This window comes from Amphibalanus amphitrite, unplaced genomic scaffold, assembly GCF_019059575.1.
Source record: "Amphibalanus amphitrite isolate SeventyFive unplaced genomic scaffold, NRLGWU_Aamphi_draft 000317F_arrow, whole genome shotgun sequence".
NCBI classification, from domain to species: Eukaryota; Metazoa; Arthropoda; class Thecostraca; order Balanomorpha; family Balanidae; genus Amphibalanus; species Amphibalanus amphitrite.
The window spans coordinates 347,275-368,289 of NW_024881812.1; the positions used below are offsets into that span (position 1 = coordinate 347,275).

Below are 21,015 nucleotides of genomic sequence, written 5' to 3' on the forward strand. Positions count from 1 at the left end.
TTTTTAGTGAAAATTATCATTTCTGTTACTAATTGCGTTTTTAAATGAAACTCGATGGAAACATACTTAAGCTTATTGAACCATATAACACGGTTGAGAACTACTGAATGCTGACAATCAGCTGGGATTTCGCCATATTTGTTTTGATTGCGTATGCGTGTGGTCGTGTTTCGGTGGTCTTCGGATGTGAGTGTATTCGTCGGTGCTGCGCGAATGAAGAGTGCTGTTTGGCTCTCAGTTCACTTGCTTCTCTTGTCCTGCTTGGTCGGTTTAGCCTGGCATTGTCATTTTGGAAGCCGAAACTGTTAGGTTTGTGCCCTGACAAAAGTGATCAGGAACTCGAGATCCGGATTCCAATTCACATTACAGTTGGCCTTTTAGGCCACAAATTCCAAATTAATTGAAAAGCGTATTAATTTGTGCATTTGAAAATAACCTAGCTGCACAGATATGTTCTCCAATGTAACAAATCAGATGAGCAGCTGGTTGGGCGGGCTGTCAAAGAAGGTGCCTGACAATCAAGAAAATGCTGCCAATGAGCAGCATTCAGAGCACTCGGACAAGGAGAAAGAAACACAGGAGTCTAAGACGGACACCCCAACATCCCAAAAGTCTGTAAAGGGGTCTCTGGATGAACAGGATGATGGATCAAGGTGAGTTATAGATGGTTTGGTTCGATATATAGACCATTTATATTTGAACTTAGATTTAATTACATTGGTATGCCCAACATTATCAAGTCATTTAATTAATCATAGCTGATTGATGTATTAATTATGAATATATGTGAATTTCATTTAAGCTTAAATACAAGTGAATATTTTTCCTAAAATTTTATCTTTGCCATTGCTAATTTTGTCACCTTGTAGTAACATATGCAACTGCATGTTTGATATGTGTATTGATGCTTAGGTATCTATATTGCTGTGCTTCTCAAGTGTTCACAAAGTTTTTTTTTAGGGGGATAACTGTTCACCCCTTTGATGCCACCACACTTGCCTGAACAAGAGCTGTCCAATGATCACACATTTTATAGTGATACTTACCTGTTAAAAATGCTAGATTCTAAAGTACTTTTAAAGCATCATTTCACAGTTGTTAAGGGGTCACAAACCACTGCTGGATATGTGAGGGACAATAGGGCTGACAGCTGGCCCTAAGCCACAGTTTTCTTTTTTGCTTCCATATCAAAAGGAGCTGTCTGAAAGTAAAGTGGTCTGATCTGTGATCTGAGTTTTCATTTTTTTTTTTGTTACCTCTCATTGATGTTTTTGCCTTCACCACATAATTGCTGATTTAATCCTATAAGGGGAATAATATCAACCATAATGGACTGATTCCCACACTGTGACAAAAAGCTCCCCTGGGTTTCTGTCAAAGGGCCTCTGAGGTACCAAGGGACCATTGGGCATGCAGCAATGCCTCCTGAGCCACAAGTGGCCCCTAAGCTATTGAGGGGTCCCTACAACACTTGAAATATGACCTATGGATGAGTGGCTGATGCTGAGCCTCATGAGCCTCTGGTAAGGAAAAAAATAATAGGGACCATCTGAGGTAGTGAGCTAACTGTACCTGTTGCTCTCCTGAGCTACTGGTGGCCCAGCTGAGCTGCTTGAGGTGTTTTCAAGAATTTGAGGTGCCCCCTAAGCTACCATCAGACTATCTTAGATATTGAAAGCCTCCTGAGCTTTCAAGGCCAGTGGTATCTGAACTATTGAGTCAAGGGTCCCTTGAGCCCTTGACAGCAGACCCCTGAGCATGTGGCAGAGCCTTCTGAGCACTTGACAGAGACCATCTGAGCGACCGAGACGCCCTCGAGCGCGTACTGGGTCCTCTGAGCAACTGAGGGCTCTCAGCTGTCGATTGCCTTCTGAGCTACGGAGGGCTCTCTGAGGGCTCTCTACCAAGGACCCTCTGAGCTAATGAGGGCTCTGTGAGCTACCGGCGGCATTCTGAGCTCTCAGCGGTCCTTGAGCGCGTGATGAAGAGCCCTGAGCTGCCGATGTGCCTCGCGATTTATCGAGTTACTCCCTTAATCTGCCGAGGGACATTCCGCTCGTGAGGGCATTAGGGGACCCTGAACTATCAAGGGGCTCACTGAGCACTCAATAGAGACCGTATGAGTACGTGTTCGAGCCTTTTGAGAACGAAGCAGAGGCGTAGTGACGTGGCAGAGGCTCTTGAGTGCCGCACTGATGGGCCATCTGAGTGCTCGACGGAGGCCTTCGGAATTCGCCTCCCAATGTCTAGCTCTGGGGTCTCGTCAATTGTAGGAAATGCTCACTGTTTAGTGCGCATCAATGTGATTTCGATTGTAAACCTAGCCCTAATTGATGCTTTTTAATTGAATGGCGGTATTTTTTTTTGTCTCTCATTTGCCATCTGCCATCCTCCCTCTTGCACCCTAATAAACATTGGACAAGTCGACCTTGAGGAATGTTGTTCAGAAATCACGAACGAAATCCAAAACTGTCTACTTTCCGTCCCAATTCACTGGTAACTGGCGTTACCGGGGATATAGGCTGCGCCGCAATGTCTGTAGGTTTTGCGGGCTAGTCTACCTAACGTTAGCTGTTGGCGACTCTGTATCACCGTTCATCCTCTCCCACCGTCCACTGCGTAGTGCGAGTTGGATCCAAACCCCCGAATGAAGGGAACGATGGGCCTTATCTCTCAAAATTTTCTGTCTTTTATATTGTGTTTCAGCGTTTAACCCGTCTAACCCAGCTGATGTCTTGATAGTGGTACAGTGAAGGAACTGCTAGTCGTCTTGAACAGAACTGTTCCATGCCAAAGGTCGAGGCAGATATTCCTGCAGAGTCGAAAGCCATTTTACAAGGCTACCGAAGAGTACTGAAGAACTTACCGTGCTCATGGCAGGATCCTCCAAGCTACTAAACGGTTAATAAGCGCGCAACGGAGGCTTCTGAGCGAGTGTGGATCATTTGATCAGCGTTTAGCGGGGCCTTCTGAGAGGGTGTCTGCCGTCGAGGCGCTCCTGAGCAATGGTGGTAACTGGTAGCCTGTGTGTATATTCTGCTCTCATATGACCGGTGTCTGTTTCTGTCCTGTGTCTCCTTGTTGTTACCTGTGTGTCCTGCGTCTATTCGCGTTTTTGGGCCTGCGTGGCCCCCCGGCTCTCCTTGAGAACTCTTCTCTGCGACGATTCCCCTTTGCTTGATTCCTCTAGTCTTTTTTCGTTCATCACGGCCTCCGGGCTTCAGGTGATTTTTAACCCCCGACTTTGAGGAGGAATGGTTGGTTATGGGCGCCATATACGAGTAACCTCGTTGCTGGTGCACCCTAAAACACCAAATCATCATCATCATCGCTGTTACCTGTGTTACTTTTGTGTGACCCTGTGTGCTGTGTGTGCCGTGACCCTGTGTGCCGTGACCCTGTGTGCTGTGTGTGCCGCCAGCACCACCGAGGGCGCCGACAGCAACGTCAGCTCGCCGGGGGCCTCGCCAACGCACGACGGAAACGCAATCGGTAAGCACTAATGACTATATGAATAAACATCGTCGGCACATGACGGGCTGTCGGTATGGACTAAGCGGACGTTGCCGGTGACTTGGTGACCTTGATCAATGGTGAAATTGGTGATCGTGGTGACACGAATGGTATGTCTGACACACTGGTGATCCTGGTTAATGGGAACATAGTGGTCAGTGACACGGTCGATATTCTGCGCGAAATTTTGACCCCACTTAACTACACTCAGTTATTACGGAGCGAGCGAAGCGAGCGTAGTCTTTCCTTAGATTAACGGAAATTTCTGAGTATGAGCGGCCGGCCGGCCGGCCGGCCGTGCGGACGCTTTTGCGAGGCTTATATCTCAGCAACCACTTGACCAATTTACATGCGGTAATTTTTGTAGGGTAGCTTCATTCATTCTACCAAGTATTGGACTATTCCTGATGCATGTGGGTGACCCCTTATGCACGTGCCACGTGCAAAACGAAGACGTGTCAGTTCTGGAATTGTTCCAATATCTCGGTAACTACTTGGCCGATTGCGCTGAAAATTGGCATGTAGGTAGGCACCCACTAGGCACTGCATATCCATGTGCCAGAATTGGGGTGCTGCTGCACGTGCGCACGTGCAGGGGTCGTTTCCAGATCTCGAGAACGGCTCGGCCGATTGCGCTCAAATTTGGTACACAGTTAGGGACCGGTTAGTAGGGTGCCGTGCACAAGTCAGTTGGGACCCATTTTGCACGTGCGCACGTGCAGGGTGCCGCTTCCAGATCTCGAGAACGGCTGGGCCGATTGTGCCCAAATTTGGCACAACGCTAGAGACCGGTTAGTAGGGTGCCGTGCACAAGTCAGTTGGAGGTACCCCCTCGTAGTGTAGTTGTAGTGTAGTCGAAACTCAACTACAATATAGTTGAGTTTCTGCTTCCCTTCTTGGACTTGAAGCAGTGCACACAATGCAAAAATGCAGACATTTATGGCATTGAATTTATTTAAACCTCGAAGCATACCGACACGTCTATCGGAATCTCGATTAATAGTGCTAACCGCTCTAGGGTAATTGCCAGAGGATAGCATGCATTTAGGCTCGGCAGTTTCCGTAATGTATGAAATTAAATGCGATTGACAGGCAATTACGCGAGCTCTTCTCGACTTTATGTGGCAAATGACCGTAATTCGGTCCGTTCTGTGATAAATTGCCGTCTACAATTACATCTGAAGCGAAAATTTGCGTATTAATCAGCGAATGTCAGTTTCACCATTTAATCGCTTATTTGAAGCCGCGATTTGAAGGGTGTGCAGCTCCCGTATTTGATGTCAAAATTTGAAACTTCTTTTCTATGTAGATCGTTTTTTTTTTCTTGGAATGCTTACAATTCACGTGCTATTTTTGTGTGAAACATATTTGAATTGTTTGAATGGAAAGTTCACGTTGAAGATATACTTCAAGATGTGGAATCCAAAGTTGCGCTGGAGTATACTTTGGTAATTTAGATACATACATTTTCCACACATTTTTCGTTACAATACAGAGTTCGACAACTACTGCCATTGTGTGTTCTTAGGCATTATCACCTCTAGCAACCACAGATCATGCACCAGTACACTCTATTAGGTACAGGTTAACCCTCGCCGGCCGAGGGGGAGGCGGGTGCCGCCCCCCATAGGTTTTTTTTCGCGATAGCTCCGAACACGCTGGCGATAGAGAGCTGAAACTTGGCATACCTGACCTTTGATTCAAGCCGGATCTTTTGACACCAACCGTATTTTCAGGTCAGGTCAGGTCACTGACCTATGACGTCATAAGTGAACCTCTGCACGGTCTTCAGATGTCGCAACTTCGCAACGCCCTCACTGCCAGAGGAGCTTTCACAGGGAAATGAAAGTTGCAGGATCTATAAGTATCCATTACGAGTCTCACAACTTGTATATCTCGGATTTTTCCTAAAGGTCATATGAGGTCAGGTCATTTTCGTGATCTCACCATTATGTCAATGGGGAAAATTGAAAACTGCTATTCTGGCGCCGGGAACGATCTCCAACTATCTCAAGCACACAGAATCGTGATTTGATGCACTCCTTGCAAGGAAAGATGCGTCACTTTTGCAATGTTGACCTTGCGTGACGTCATTTATGACGTCATCAAGGTCATATTAGTTTTTCGTCAATAACTCCCGATCAAATTGAGCTAGCGAGTCGGGAAAGCCACCAATGGACTCAGGAAGACCTGCCGAATCGAATGATATGCGACATGACCTACTTCGACCAACTTTGTGACCTGGGGGCGCTGACCTGACCGTGACCTGAGGTCAACACCCTAAGTTGACCTGACCCAAACAAAAAGTATATCATTCGACGCGCCTGAGCAAGGCAAACACGATGCTGCCAAAATCGCGGCTCTGCGGCCGTTTTTTGCGAAGTTATTCACCAAAAACTGAACCGTACCTTGGGGCACTTGACCTGACCTCAGAGGTCACCGGTTGACCTAGGACCTTAAAATCGGGTACCAATCTCTGCGTCTCGTAACGGCGCACACGCTCGTTTTTTCCGCGACGCGCTAGCTCCACCAGGGGCGAAACGGCGAGGGGGGGGGGGGTCGTACCCCCCGTCGGCCGGCGCGTACCGTAAACGGGGGTGACTGCCATGTTTTCAACTTTAGACGCTGGTATTCTTTAAACTTGTTAACTTATTGGGATGACTCTATGTTCAAAACACGGATGAAGTTTAGCTCTTTGGGTTTTGCTATTATCGTATTTATATCTTGCCTAAAAATATAAATTTTTAAGGAAAATGAGTCGTGGCAAAGTTAAACTTTTTATAATACATTATATTTTTTGAAAATAATTGATATTTGATAGTAAATAGAAACTGAAAAATGGTTCAGAATAGATAAATAAGCAAAGATATTATTGTATCGGTACTCTAGGACCTTGCCGCTTTTTTCCAGCGGCATTAAGAGGAACAGAAAGAGGACGTTCTTGCGGGAACTTACGGACATCCTTATCAGCGTTTTGATCTATAAGATGATACAGATTTCTTCAGCCAGTCTTACTGGCAAACTCAGGAGTTGTAGGTGATCATGGCTGTGCTGAAAAGTTGGGCCCAGCTTTATCCATTTTTTTATTTTGGTAATTTTTGCCTTTCTATACTCCCACTGTGCATTCCTGTGTTAATTTTCAACATATAAACTTTTACTTTTTAAAAACCTGTTTGGAGATCATTCAAAATGATGCCACATTTAAAACTTATTTTGAATTGCATCGGATAAGTATTTCATTTTTGCACTGATAACATGGTGGCAAAGTCACCCCATGTGGCCTGCAATTCACTTGGAAGAATCGCCACCCAAAATTTTAGCTAAATGAAGTGACAAATGCCAGTTTTGTTGGATATGCTAACTTAACAGCCTTGTCATGATCAACCATACCAAGTTTCAGTATCGCGGTTGGTCTAGAACATGGTTAGATAATAAAAAGTTCGGACCTCTTCATATTTGACCATTTCAATGACTCCAATAAAATGGAGCCCAGTTAGGTATTTAGTGGTAACTTATCTCTCAGTGTTGGTTATGTTGGAAGGCCCATCAATTATCTTTCATTTGTGTATAAAAAATATTACATTCATCGTTAACTATCACTGGAGATCACCCTATAAAAGCATTTTTTGAGAAGCATGGCAAAGTCACCCAGCAAGGCAAAGTCACCCCCGTTTACGGTATGTAGAAAACCAATAGGTCCGGCGAGGGTTAAACCGTGAGCAGCCTCCAGTATCTGCTCGTAAAGATATTTCCACTATCAATTCCATTTTCCATCAATACTTTCAAAGCATTAAAAGCTAACCTTCACATCCAAATCAAATCTTCAAACGCCGCCACGTTTGAGGTTTTGATTCGCTGACCTTTGTGTATGCATGATAAATATGAGAAGGCAGGATATGGTTGTGATTCAAGCGTACTTCGACCCATTCGCTGCAGCAGTTGTATCCATTTATGTATTAGTACACTGCGAGGTTTCCGCTGTGCTATCCCTCAGCAAACATCTAGCATAGCATGCATTCGGGTCTGATCCAGCACACGATGCCAGACGCCAGCCGAAACTGTGGGATCGATTTTCATGGTCGGCGGCTGACTTTTCGAGGCCGGGCCCCGTCCATTTACCCCGCCCCACTCGGCGCGGCACACGTGACTGCTTCCGCCCGAGGGCCGTGGTCGGACGGCGGCCGTGCCGACATTCCCGGGTCAATAGAGGCCGGCCGCGCCGCGGTAGGCTTCCGAGTGCGGATGCTCAGCGCGAGTGGCCGCCGGACTGAAGTGGGTGCCCGGCTCGGTGAGGAGGGCGTGGGGCACGGAGAAGGACTAATAACGGCGCTGACGGATGTCCGTGTGGGTCGGTGTTCGCCGGAGGACGGGTCGGGTGGCCGGATGTCTGCGCTCGTGTCAGGCTATATGAAAGGATAGGGGAGCGATACGAGTAACTGGAGGATATGGGATTGCAGGTGTAATTGTTTTGTAGTGTTATTTTGTTAATCTTATTGTCTCTCTGCAAACGCTGTGTTGTTCCCATTTGCCCAGTTATATCCCTACAAAGCACAAAGCCAGTTTTCCGGAGGCCCACACGCCAGCCAAAGCTGGTCACACGCGATGCATCCATTTGGACGATGGCGCCGTTGTCCGTTGTGTATTAACCCGGCAGTTGCTGGGGTATTTCGCCACCCACCGTTTGCTGGGGGGGGGGCGTTAAACGCCCCCAGCCGATAACTCGAGAACCAATAGGCGCAGCGAAACGCACGAGGCGGCAAACGAAAGAACGCGACGAGACGCTTCAGATGAGTATTTCAAAGTTGAATTTTGAGGTCACAGGTCGGGTCAAGGTCAGGTCAAACACCTGAAATCGGGCTTTCAGTGGCATTGACTTCAGGACTTCGCAATGGGCGCCTCTAGTCATAAACTCTGTCAAAACGGTGCACAATCCATCATATAAGGCCTACAAGAGTGTCAGCTCCATGTAGGGGTCAGTCAGGCATAGGTCAGGGTCAAGGTCAGGTCAACCGGGAAAGCACATATCCCCGAAAATGAAAACTGATATTCGCAGCCTGTGACACATGTTTTATGGGTAATTTGGGGCGTAGAACACGATGGTGACATTCATTTTATCATATGTGTACGTGTTTGGCCCAAAAAGTTCAATTTAAGAAATCCATGTATCATGGTCGTGAAGTAGTCATGAGAAATTGCCAAGATTCAGTTCAAGATTTTGGAAAATGCAGAACGATAATCAATAATCGAAGATAGCCATTTGATTGTTCATAGCATTGGCAGTCTAATGGCGTTTACGGCATGTCTGTATGTCTATTCTGTGATTTTATATGATTTTTTGAACATATGCCGTTTTTGGTCGAAAACTCAGAAATCATGACGTCACTAAAACCTCGATATCTCAAAAATTTTCCGACCGATTTTTTTGAAACTTTGTCACAATAATCTTCAATCAATTCCCTACAGGTACCCAAAATTTGGCGCGCCTGCGGCGCGCCGTTTTTATGCTATGGCCCGGCGAAAAAAGTGGGGGCGTTTAACGCCCCCCTCCCAGCAACTCGCGGGTTATGTTGGCTGGCAGTGTCGAGATTCGGCGCTGAACCCGGCTCAGCCAGGCTTATTTATTAAACTGGACAGTAAACACAGTGCCACGGATTGATTGCAGGCAATATCATTAGCCACAGCGGCGCTGCCATGGCCTGCGGAAGTGGACCGTTTGCCATGGATCACCGCCATGTGTATTGAGGGATCTTTACAATGTTTACTTGTTCCTTAGCGGTCCATAAACTCCAACTAGCAGCATCGTGAAGCCGGAAGGGCCATATTAAACTGCATGCTTTGAGAATCATAGGTCAATGTCCACGGATGATCGCTTATCTGAACATAGAATATTGCGTGTTCTGTCACGAGTGCGATTCCGAGAAAAAAGTTGTTGCCTTGTCGACATCTGGCGCCTGCAGCTCCACAGCTGTGTTTCCGAGGTAACGTTCGGCCAAGTTTTACCGTCAATATCAGAGTCTGACGGCGTCTCGGACCATTATAGTCGGTCGTCCGCGGCTCCATCAGCGGTTAACGACGTCCGTCTGGTAATTGACGCCCTCCGGGCGCCGTGTATTTGTGGCACGTCTGCGGCTGTACATATTGACGCCGTCAGGGGGGAGCTGACGGCCACACGAGCCGCGCGCTCCCTCGGGGTGTAATCACGATCGGCCCGTGCCGCTCGCCGGCCCGTTTCGGGCGCGGAGTTCCAAGTTGGCGACGCCCACGGACGGCGAGAAGGCTTTGACGGCGCCGTCCGGTGGCTGTAGTGATGTCGGCGCGCTGTAGCGCTTATTGCGCGTCCCGGGGCTCGATACGGGGCTGTGTCGGCTCGTATCCACTGGTGATGGAGCTGGAGAGGTAGTGATAGACTGCCTCTTCACTGTGAGGGCCCCTGAATTGGCGCCGAGCTGGACTGATGACATTTAGGGAGACGGCCGACGCCGACGGTTTTACGGGATAATCGTCATTGATGTTGTTCGGCCTTTTGGCTTTTTGTGACACCTCCTTTATGAATTGCGTTCGTGATGCAGTCTAAATTAAACATGCCATAACTCATATGTTTTTTAAACATTAAACTAAACTCTTCCTTTACTGGTAAATTGATTGATTGATTGATTGATTGATTGATTGATTGATTGATTGATTGATTGATTCATAATTCATTGAACACCGAATCACGAATGATGATTACGAGCGAGGGAGCGCAGCGAGCGAAGTGAGTCTTTTCAATATAACGGAAAAATCTCAGTATGAGCGGCCCGGCCCGGCCCGGCCCGGCCTGTAACGCTTTTGAGAGGCTTATATCTCAGCAACCGCTGGACCGATTGGCCTGCGGTCTTTTTTGCTGGGTAGCCCAATCCCTTCTACCCCGTAATTGACTACTTTTGATACATCTCAGTGACCGCCGTGGCACGTGCCACGTGAAAAGTCAAGGGTGTTCAAGCAGTTTTGCAAAAGTAATGATTTTGAGAGACCCATATCTCAGCAGCGGCTTGAGCGATTGTCTTGCGGTCATTTTTATAGGGTAGCTGCATCCCTTCTACCAAAGGTCGGATACTCTTCATCTATGTGAGTGACCCCCACTGCACGTGCAAAATACAACAATAAGAGGTGCCAAATTTGTTCCCATTTCAGTAACTCGGTAATTACTGGTGCGATTTCGCTGAAACTTGGCATACAGGTAGGCACCCACCAGGCAATGCATTCCCATGTGTTGCGGTTAGGGTGCTACTGCACGTGCGCACGTGCAGGGGGCGTTTCCAGATCTCGAGAACGGCTGGGCCGATTGCGCTCAAATTTGGTACACGGTTGGGGACCGGTTAGTAGGGTGCCGTGCAAAAGTCATTTTGGACCCCGTTTGCACGTGCGCACGTGCAGAATGCCGCTTCCAGATCTCAGGAACGGCTGGGCCGATTGCGTTCAAATTTGTTCTATATTCTACAGCGACCGGTTAGAAGGGTGCTTTGCACAAGCCCGTTGAAAGTACCCTCTCGCCCTTCTGCACGTGCAGGGCTCACTATCTCGCTCGCTCGTTCTTCGCCGAAAAGACGTTTTACTGGTTTTAAAGCAATCGTCTACCTATGGCATCAGCATCTACCTGCTTCCCAGCATCTGTCACCCATTTGCAATTTGGGTCTCGCGTTCGTTAGTGTCCACTGTCCCACTCCCGACTGGCAGTTACACTCCATGATGATGACTTTTCAGTTCCAGCCAGGCAGTCATTCTGTGCCGGCGTAGAACTAGTCGCGGGAGGATGCAGTGCCCCGGTATCCGTTACGCCCTCTGCTCACGCCATACCCGCTGTCGGATTAGCTGTACTTATTGCACTGAATGTTAGGCATGCAGCGCTGCCCAGGATTGCATATGTAATGTGTATCGCGGTACCCAATACTGCTGACTCATGTCACTGCACTGACGCTCGAGTTGTCCCTCCCCCGCTGCCCAACCCACCCGACTGGGGACGGTATCGGCTCTGGTGGCAGCGGCACCCCAGCCCTCCTCCCGCCTCGGTGGGAACTTGTAGACTCGTACTGAACTGCCAACTACAGTCAAACTGACCGCTACTCAGTGGCAGCTTGAGAACATTGGTGCTTGTTTCGGGGTGGTGTCCGGTAATATTGCGGCCGAATTGCTGCCGCCGGGGACGGTGACGATTCATCGCCAGAGCAAGCAGTTGCAGGGCTTTGATCTAATATCTACGTCTGATTGAAACAATAGCCGATCAACGCGTCATCAGCTCTTTCTTTGGTCTCCCTTGACTGAGCAATGAGCCTCATTTATTTAGAGTTCCATCGTAGTTATATTGGCCTCTGTATACGGTGTGACTAAATGTGACACCAAGTTTCCGCACACCTGCGCCGTTCGTCGTGTTTTGCAGCGGCGATCTACCGGTCTTTGTGTGACGGTGAATGTCATATGGCAGCCTCTGAACGATATATGGCTGCAGAAATGAAGGGGAAGATTACCTACTAACAGCGGCGTAACGGCTTTTGATGTACTTCAACTGTGTCCTAATGGGAATAAACATGTTTGCCACCTATCGAGTAGGGCAATATGATCGCCAATTCTTTTCATCTCTGCATTTATCGAATGACTCTGAAGTGTTTCGTGTGTTCATTTATGAAAATATCATTGGTAATGATAAATGCTCGGCTCCATATTGCTGTATTTTATGGCTAGTCTTTCCATGCTGAGATATTGGCTTACAAAATGTCCAATTGCCGCCGACTCCTAATTACAAACTGACGACCCTTTGTCCCAAATAGTGGTACTCATCTTTCGGCGATGACTTTATGACCTTTCCTTATGAACACTGCTGCGCTTCATTATGCTGGCTTGTTGCATTTGACCCTCATTCCAGTATCTGTCTCTAACGAGCCCGTCTGCCGCTACGGTCCGCCGCACCGGACTCGAACCCGGAGCATTGTCGACCGCCGCTAATGGGAACTCCTACAGTGATCCCGCCTGTGCTGACACACGCCCCGAGGGCCACTCTCCGCCGGACAGACCAACCGAGGCGTAGTCCGGTTTTTCTGCTGTCGTCTGCTGCAGAATTGTGGGACTCGTTTCCTGGTAATTTATGACGGTGAACCGCTCGGTTATATATTTGGGTCCGGACTTGTGGAACCCTGTGGCCCTAACTATATTTCAGGCCGCGAGGCCGGCACACGGCTGGTTTGCATAAAATTGCTAATAAAATAGCTAAATTCTCTTGTTGATGCGACTCTAAACATGGAAAACTTTGGAGCAAAACTTTTAGAGGGAATTTAAAGCATGCTATTGTTCAACTCTGAAGACGCGAGATTTGGTTTGGTTGCCATCTGTCGGCAACTATGGATTTTCTTGAAATGTGCCTAATTGTAAGCTAAGTCGGTAACACCCTCGGTCAGTGGGCTCGGTCAGTGAGTTGAGTTTGTGTTCTGGGAGATGAATTAGTCAGTGGAAAGGTGATACCGGGGGAGTTCAGCTCATAAAAGCGCGATGCAAAATCCTCAGCCCTCTGATTGCTAGTCTGTCGCGTCGCAAAGTGCAACTTTGCTAGATGCTCGCCTTGCTGAAATGCAGCCCCACAAATAAAATTCAATTTTCGCCGCTCTGCTGCCAGCTCAATTGTATGTATTGTTACTGAGGCAGACGTCTCAACCCCCAACGGACACCATTGAAGCTGACAGCGCTCTTGGGAAGCCAGAAACAATTTACGCTCTCGCTAGTCTTCCAGGAAAATGCAGTATAACATAAGCTTTTATTGTGTTTGTTTATAGCTATAGTCACCTTCGCCATAAATTTTAAGTTTTATAGTTATCATAACCTCAATAATCGCTGTGTATTGGGTCATTTTCTTCAAAAATGAATTTTTGGTCATTGCATATTTGACAAAATGTATTTGATCGGGGACTGCTTTCATTCTGAGCAATTGTTTGCCGATCAATTATACTTTTTTTGTTAGCGTCTGTCTCTTCGAGGGGGCCAGGTGCCTATTGATGGCCTTCAAATAAATGCGAACGTGTAATGTTTCTCTGAATGATTTTAAGTTACAATGATATGACTGTATTTCTTCCTCATGTTTTCCACAATGAGCCAACATGCGTCGAAGTTGCTTAGTTTTGTACATTTTAGCGTGGGCATTAGAGTTCAATGTTATTGGACCGCACATGCCAATCTACAGGACAACACCGTTTCTTCCCCCATCCTTATACTAAGACTCGGTCGGTGGTTGACTTTCATGTTTCTTTTTCTTTTTCATGCTCGATCGGTGCACATTTGTGCCCTATGGATGTGTCCCGTCATGTCATAACGGCTCGCTTTTATAAGACAAGTGCTTCGTTGTTAACGGTTGTCACTGACAGTACCTAACCACATCAATAAGAAATGAGTAATGCTAGGCTCACCAAGCATATTGAGCATTATATGTCATTACACAGTGCACTTAATCGACCGTGCATCAGTGATTAAGCGTTATTAGGTCTTGCTTCAGTGGCCTTAAATTACTATCGAAAATGAATATACCGGAGTAAGAAATATTAGAAGAGAGAATTTTACTGAAGGTAATACGTTTTTCCTAGAAGTGAACCGATTTAGTTGATACCTCCGGGATCCTGTTCACTCGCACCCCTGCCCACTAAGTCCGGTATCTGCCGGTGCCGAGGATCATTGGATCAATAACCGACGGACGCGAGCATATTATTTCGACGAAGCCTTTATGAGCCCCCGAGCCTGCTCAAGTGTGAGTTCCACAAATCCACATCATTGGAGCATCCGTTTTCCACAGTTATTCAATTCCATGGTCGAGCGGCGTTTCCAGTTGGGATTGCGTCCTGTCGCCTGCGAGACAGACAGCTGCGACTGGCTGATGGCACTGCAGGAATTCGGACGGTAAAGGCCGCCCCAGTCACTGCCGTGGATCCGAAGGAGCCATGTGGAACGGAAATATGCAGGGCGAAGCTCTGAAGATCGGGGCTATGTGAGAGCTGAGTTGAGAACGCTGCATCAGAGCGCATCGAGACATAGTTGTTCATCAAATTGAGAGATAAATACCTAATAGGGGGACCAAAAGACGATGCAAGCGAGTGACGTTAACAGGATGCAGTGAAATTCGCAGCTTCATGGCCTTTAATATGGTTTTAAATTAAGATGTTCCAGTACCCTAACGAGCACAGCCTAAGCGTTTATCAATATTCGCCAAGCTAGTAGATCACATTTTCTTCAAACCCGGCCGGTGTATGGGCGCAGTCGTAGTGAGCGCTGTGGGTACGATTGTGCCGTAGATTGTCATTAGGAGGCCGGTGGATAGGTGAACCGGACTGTGTAATCGATGGGCGATCAGTGAACCGCGGCCGCGGCGCGGTGCAGCGGGGTTGTGTCGAGGAGGAGGGGAGTGGGCGTGTCCAAGGGTTAGGTGGGCGTGTCGAGGGGTGGTGGGCGTGCCCAGAACTTTGGTGGGTGTGTGGTGGGACGATGGGCGTGTGGTGAGATGTGTTGGTGGTGGGATATGTGGATGTTGTCGAGGGGGTATGTGGGCGTGCGGAGGGGTCGTGTGGGTGATGAACTTGTCGAGAGGCCGGGCGGGGTTGTATGGGGTCGACTGGTGGGTGGGCCAGTTACCGTCATCGGCACTGTTTTATTGTCTCGGTCGGGCACGGCTCCGTCGTAAAGAAGCCATCTCGCCACGTAAACAGCCACTTGTGAAGGGCAGTGGCCGGTGCGGGGAAAACGTACAGACGGGGGTGTTTGTGCGCCGCGGTCGGGAGGTCAGAGAAATATGGCGACAGACGGGCGGTGCGAAACGATTTGTTGACCGCAGTACTCTGCTGATGCTGATTGATGGGCTGTTCGTTTGTTGATGGGCAAATAAGGATAAAGACATGTGGAAGCAGGAGCATGTAGCTAAATCTTAAGTTCTAGCAGTAATTACATTGGGTGCATTTTATCTACGTTCAGTTTTCGCCTTTGCCAAATCAAGATCAATGACTTTCCATGGGAAATCTTACTGTGAGCAGCAATTATCAATTATTTATTTTGTCCGCTCGACCTATGCCTACCTGAGTCGTCCACCTACTCCATCCGTCACGCTCGGGTGATGAGCGATGGGTGGAGCAGCTCCCACTGCTCTTTCACTAATCACTGGGGACGGCTGACGGTCGGTCCAGTAGAGGGATTGGCAGTTGGCGAAGTCGGCGGATCAGCTGGCCTAGGCGGATGGATAGGATAAAGTACCTCCCGTACCGGCTACATTTGCCCCGCAGATTGGCGGCTTTTCCAATGCCGTGCCGTTGGTGTGGGTGGAAGAGCGATGGGCTGACTCTATTCCTGATTGGGTGCGGGATCACGGTGCATTGCTTTCTGTGAATGTGGGCACGCTCCAAGGGATTGGTTCACCCACGCATCATTTATCTATAAGACGCTGCTTAATGTTTTTATTTATTTATTAAATATTTGTTTTTGTGCTTTTGTTTTACTTACATTTTTTATTTGATGAATGATTGATAAGGAAGATGATTGCTTCCTTAGATCTCAAGAGTATTTGTTTCAAGATGTCTCATGTCTGTGCCACCTTAACCCTCGCCCGTATAGGGGGGGGGGGGGGGGGTCGAACGGACCCCCCTCGGTTTGCGCGAATAACTCGCGTAAAAAGCGGCCGATCGCGACGAAACTTTCAGTACCCTCGCGTTAATCAATTTTACACCTACCCTGAAATTGTCATGACCCTGACCCTAATGACCTTTGACCTGTGACCTACTTTTCGAGACCATGTTTGGCCGGAATCGCGATTCGGCGTATGTCGGCTCGCATTAGCCGCGCGTTTGCAGTCTTTTCGTGGTTTTAAGCGTTCAAACATGGGATATGATGTTGCTCCCATGCATTAGGGTGGGTGTCAAGGTCACCGGAAGGTCAGGTCAGGTCATTGACCTTTGATGACCTCGGTTCACTTTTTCGAGTTTTACATGTTTCTAGGCCAGTTTTTGGAGCTGAATTCGAATTTAGCAACCATGTGAACATTTACGAAGTAGTTTTGGCACCTTCGTAACATGTTACGAAGCTGTCAGAGGCGGTTGCCACCTACTACGAATACCCTTACTGGTTGACCTGACCTGACCTGACCCGACCTGGCCTAAATGCATGAAGACATCATCTGTGATCAAAACTAACATGATATTTGTGATCAGCACCCCGAAAACCCCATAGCAGCCACGCTTTACGACTTTCTAACAGGTCCCGATTTTCCCGACTTTTGGGTCATTGACCTGACCTGGAAGGTCAACCGATGACCTAGGACCTTAAAATTGGGTATCATCGGCTTCCTCTCGTCACGGGCAACACGCTCGTTTTTTCCGCGAAGCTCTAGCTCGATCACGGGCGAAACGGCAAGGGGGGGGTCCAACGGACCCCCCCTCCCTTATACGTTCGCGGCTGGAAAAACACCAATACGGGCGAGGGTTAATTGTCCGATTTCCTCAGCTCCTGTATCCGTCTGTGGCTTAGCGGCACTGCCTTGGCCTGCCGTTGGCCATCAGACTCGGGTGGACCCGTCCACTTGCCCGGTGTCCCTTGTCTGCCGTGCGCCCCGGCCTGCCGTTTTCCTTCCATTCTTAGTCCTGCGTGTCTGTCAGTTGCCCCTCCCCACTCTCTTCCCATCCATTCCGAACCCCAATGCTCTCCGTCCGCCCACACCCCGTCACTGCTCTGGTGTCTAGGTATTTGTGGTCCGGAAATGAGGGAGTAGTCGACACGCGCCGAACCAATCTGGGACGCGGCCATGGGTCCTTCTGTTACTCTGTGGCTGCCAATTACCTCAGCTCAGCCAGTATTCCAAACGGTGTAACAAATAACAACTTTAGTTGCATACTTATGTGCTATTGCTGACTTTTTGCAAACTTCCGTTTCATTTTGGGCTGAGAATGCGATTATTGTCAAAGAAATTAGTTTCGCCTAGTTTTAATTCCGTTTTGGTTGCTAAGAAGATTCAATCATGTTGCTAAAAGTCACTATTTGCATGCTCAGGCTGTCGCTTTTAGTCCTCGTTTGGTCACGTTTCTAAGATCTCCTTAGTTAAAATCGACTATTTTTGCACGGGCTCTCTTTGACATAAACTTTGTTATTGTCATCGCTAGTCTTCTGAGAGCCATTATTTCCTATAATATCACAAGAATAACCTTGGAAGAACCTCAAACCGATTTAACAGATTCCTCTTCTCGCATGAGATAACCCACCAGTCTCGGAGAGACCATGCGGTCTCTGATGGCCCTTTGCTAGCCATAAGAGGACCTCCCGCAGGATTGCCAGGTTTTCCAGCCTGACAGCATCGTCAGCTAGTTGCCTTTCTATCTTTTTCCTCATGTATCTTGGCGCGGTAAACTGATCGGCATATTTTTCCAACCGTGTTTTTATCGCTTGCATTTTCTGCGGCAAACAACTCTTCTGCATCATGCTCGCATATCATCAGGGAATGTAACGTCTCTTGGCTCTTCTTCTACCTTTAAATTGGTGTTGTCAGTTTCCACGACGTTTATGGCTGCTTATATCAACCAGACCACTCCCTGGGCAACGTGAAAAGCGTTGGTCGCAGTCCCTCAGCTGAGTATTTTACAACCGTGCCGCTAGATGGCAGTGGTAGTAGTGGCCTGGAAGGTATGCTGTACCGCACGGTCTTATTCGAGCGCAGTCAGCGAAATATCTCTGGGAATCATAAATGAACCACAGTTTTACGGGAGCGGTAGTCGATAACCATACTTGCCCAACCGAAAACTGTTTGCCATTGAAAGTTATATCAGCCGCAGTGATTCTTGTTCAATGCTGGGAACCGTGCGCTGCGTCCATTGAGTCAGTGTTTGCTGTTGCATAAGTGCCTCTGACATGTTTCTCCTTTTATGCACAGGTGCGGGGATGCCCGACATGTCGGGAGTTTCTGAGAAGTTGAATCAGAGCGCCAAAACATTCGGAAGTTTCCTCTCCTCTGCTTTCAATAAAGCCGGCAAAACTGTCTCAGAAGCCGGCAGCAAGATCAAAAAGTCGGTGGCCGAAAATGTGAGTATATTTCGTTTTTTCTGTTCTATTGATCGCTGACTACGGGGCAGGTAAGTGCAGTTGATAAGGGTTCATTTTAGCTGTGCTCCCGATTACAACGATATGACGCAGCTAGCACGCGGCATCGTTCATCGTCACGGATCGGGGCGACGTTGCCAAATTCCTAAGCATCGCAACATGTGCAACATTTCCACCGACGATAAAGTGATAGCACTGCTTTCTCTCTTGTGTGCTCAATAAATCGCGTGTCCATGCAAGGATGTGCCATCTTATTCCCATTTCAAACCCATCTCCATCTCATCACCTTTTTCCGTGTCATTTTCATCCCTCCCGCCCGCCTCTCTCCCGTCCATTTATGCGCCCGTCGCCACCTTTTGCTGCGTTTCCGCTCGATGGTGTTCGCGCTCCGTGCCAGCGCCCGCCCCGCTATAGTGATGTTCCGCGCGGACCGTGTGCGGAATATCGCCCCGCCCGGGGCTGATGTCGTTCGATTCCGGCCGTACGTGGTCTGATTGGGGCAGTAGGGCAGTGACTCCAGACGGGGGGAGGGGAGATGGTTCTGGCAGTTTGAAAGGCCGGTCGGGGAAAACGAGAAGATGGCGAGGAGTGGCAGCGAAGTGCGCCCCGGCGCGATAGAAGCGAGTGCGAGAGGTAGAGTTCGATGAGAGTAGCGTTTGGTTGTAGTGGGGTGGGGCTGCTGTTTTGTCGAGAGCGCTTTTATTTAAGTGAGATAAATTAAATTGTTATTATGTTAAGCAGGATGAAGAGCGTCGCGCTCAACGGTGGATTACTGCTAGGGGCAGTGGCGTAGCCAGAAATCAACGAAAGGGGGGGCCATGGTGCTCGAGGGGGCGACTTTTTCCCTTGAGAGGGGCGCCATTGTCAGCTAGTGACAAAAAGCTAGTACCTGTCTAAAATGTAACTGTCTAAAATGATAGTTTTGCAAAAAATAGGCATTGATTCGATGCAGCTCGTCACGGGGAGTCTAATGGTGGTCTTTGTTTTGCGCTACGAGGTCTATAATTGCCAAAAATCGAGTTTGAAAAATGTTACGTCATCAATTTTGAACAGTTTTTTTCGCTATAACTTGGCCAAGAAAAGAGGTATCGATCTCAAATTTGGTATGTAGATAGAAGGCGGTAGGGACTATCACATATATTCCGTTTTTTATATTTAAAAAATTTGTTGGATTTTTCGGCTATTATATTTAAAAAAACCTATTTTTGATTTTTAGGGGTCAAAATCCAAAAATCCAAAACGTCACTCTGACGTCATTAGCGGCCAACCTATCATAGCCTTTGGAGAAATTGTTGGTCACAATGTGCAATAGCTATTTACGGGAGGGTACTGAAAGTTTGGTGACGATCGGCGCAGCGGTTCTGGAGATACATCGAAAAAACTAAAGGGGGGGGGGGGGCAAAAAATGCCCCCCCCCCACCGCCTGGAAGGTTAATGCCAAATTCCGGTTCATTTGCCTTGTCTCGAAAAATAGAACACGATGCCAGTTAAACTGATCTCGTGCAGGTCTAAGCCAAAAGTTATTACAGATAAACACCCTCCGCGAAAACGTATATTTTGAGGCTAAGACGTTTTTCTTAGGTAAAATCTGAGATAACGTATAAGAAAGAGCATAAAAAGAGCTATCGAATGCGCTTTGCTGCGGCGCTGTAGCTCAATCTCTTTGATCCTGACTTATGCGCCGCCATGTCGAAAAATGTCAAAATCGGCGAAACTTGATTTTCGGTTGTCTCCGGTGACCTGACCTTCGACCAGTTCGACCTAACCTTAAAAATGATCTAAGTAGTTTTGTAATAGTTTTCGACGCTCTTTCGAACGCCGCCTTCTGCGTGTCTCGACGTGACCCACAAGATGAGTTAGAAAAGGGTGTTCAAACACCCCCAACACGTTCAATAAAAAAACGCGTGAGCTAGGGGCGGCACCGCATTGCTTGGCGGGGGCGGCATCGCAATAATGGGTGGCACTGCGCTGAGGCACACCACTTGAATTGAGGGGTGGCATTGTACGGTGAAGGGGCGGTATCGCAACGAGGGGTGGCACTAACGAGGCTGCCTTATAAGAAACGCTTGGCACATCCTAGCCCAGCTCGGCGCCGCCTGGCTGCTGCATCTTGAAAAGGGCCTTTGATGTCGATGAGAAAGCCCCATTGTCAAATAATTACCTAGTGTCAGTGGTTTCAGGGGGCGGGGCTCTATCGATCTTGAATGGGGCGGGGCGACTGAAGTCTCCATTCAGATGGGCGTCAGCGTCTACTGGAGGGCGCCAACGACCTCGAATACGGCGAATGTGATCTTCAGAAGGGCACCGGGTGCTCTAGATGGGTGCAGTGCTTGGATGGGGTCACTGCTGCCTTCAGTAGGGCGTCGGACGGTCTGGATGGGCGCCATTCATCTCGGATGGTCCGACTGGGATTTTCAGAGGGGC

At 48.2% G+C, this 21,015-nt stretch overlaps 1 protein-coding gene across 2 annotated transcripts in view; it reads left to right on the forward strand.

Annotated features, from left to right (window-relative positions):
• The first annotated feature begins 126 nt into the window (after positions 1-126).
• LOC122388312 (synapse-associated protein of 47 kDa-like) overlaps positions 127-21,015 on the forward strand; it is a 55,942-nt gene continuing 35,053 nt past the window's right edge. The window contains exons 1-3 of one of the 2 annotated variants that reach the window (XM_043379282.1): positions 127-653; positions 3,422-3,492; positions 18,425-18,573. In XM_043379282.1, coding sequence (XP_043235217.1) covers positions 451-653; positions 3,422-3,492; positions 18,425-18,573 — 423 coding nt within the window. In that variant the 5' untranslated portion in view covers positions 127-450. The remainder of the gene's footprint in view (positions 654-3,421; positions 3,493-18,424; positions 18,574-21,015) is intronic. The other variant, XM_043379284.1, reaches the window with a different exon arrangement.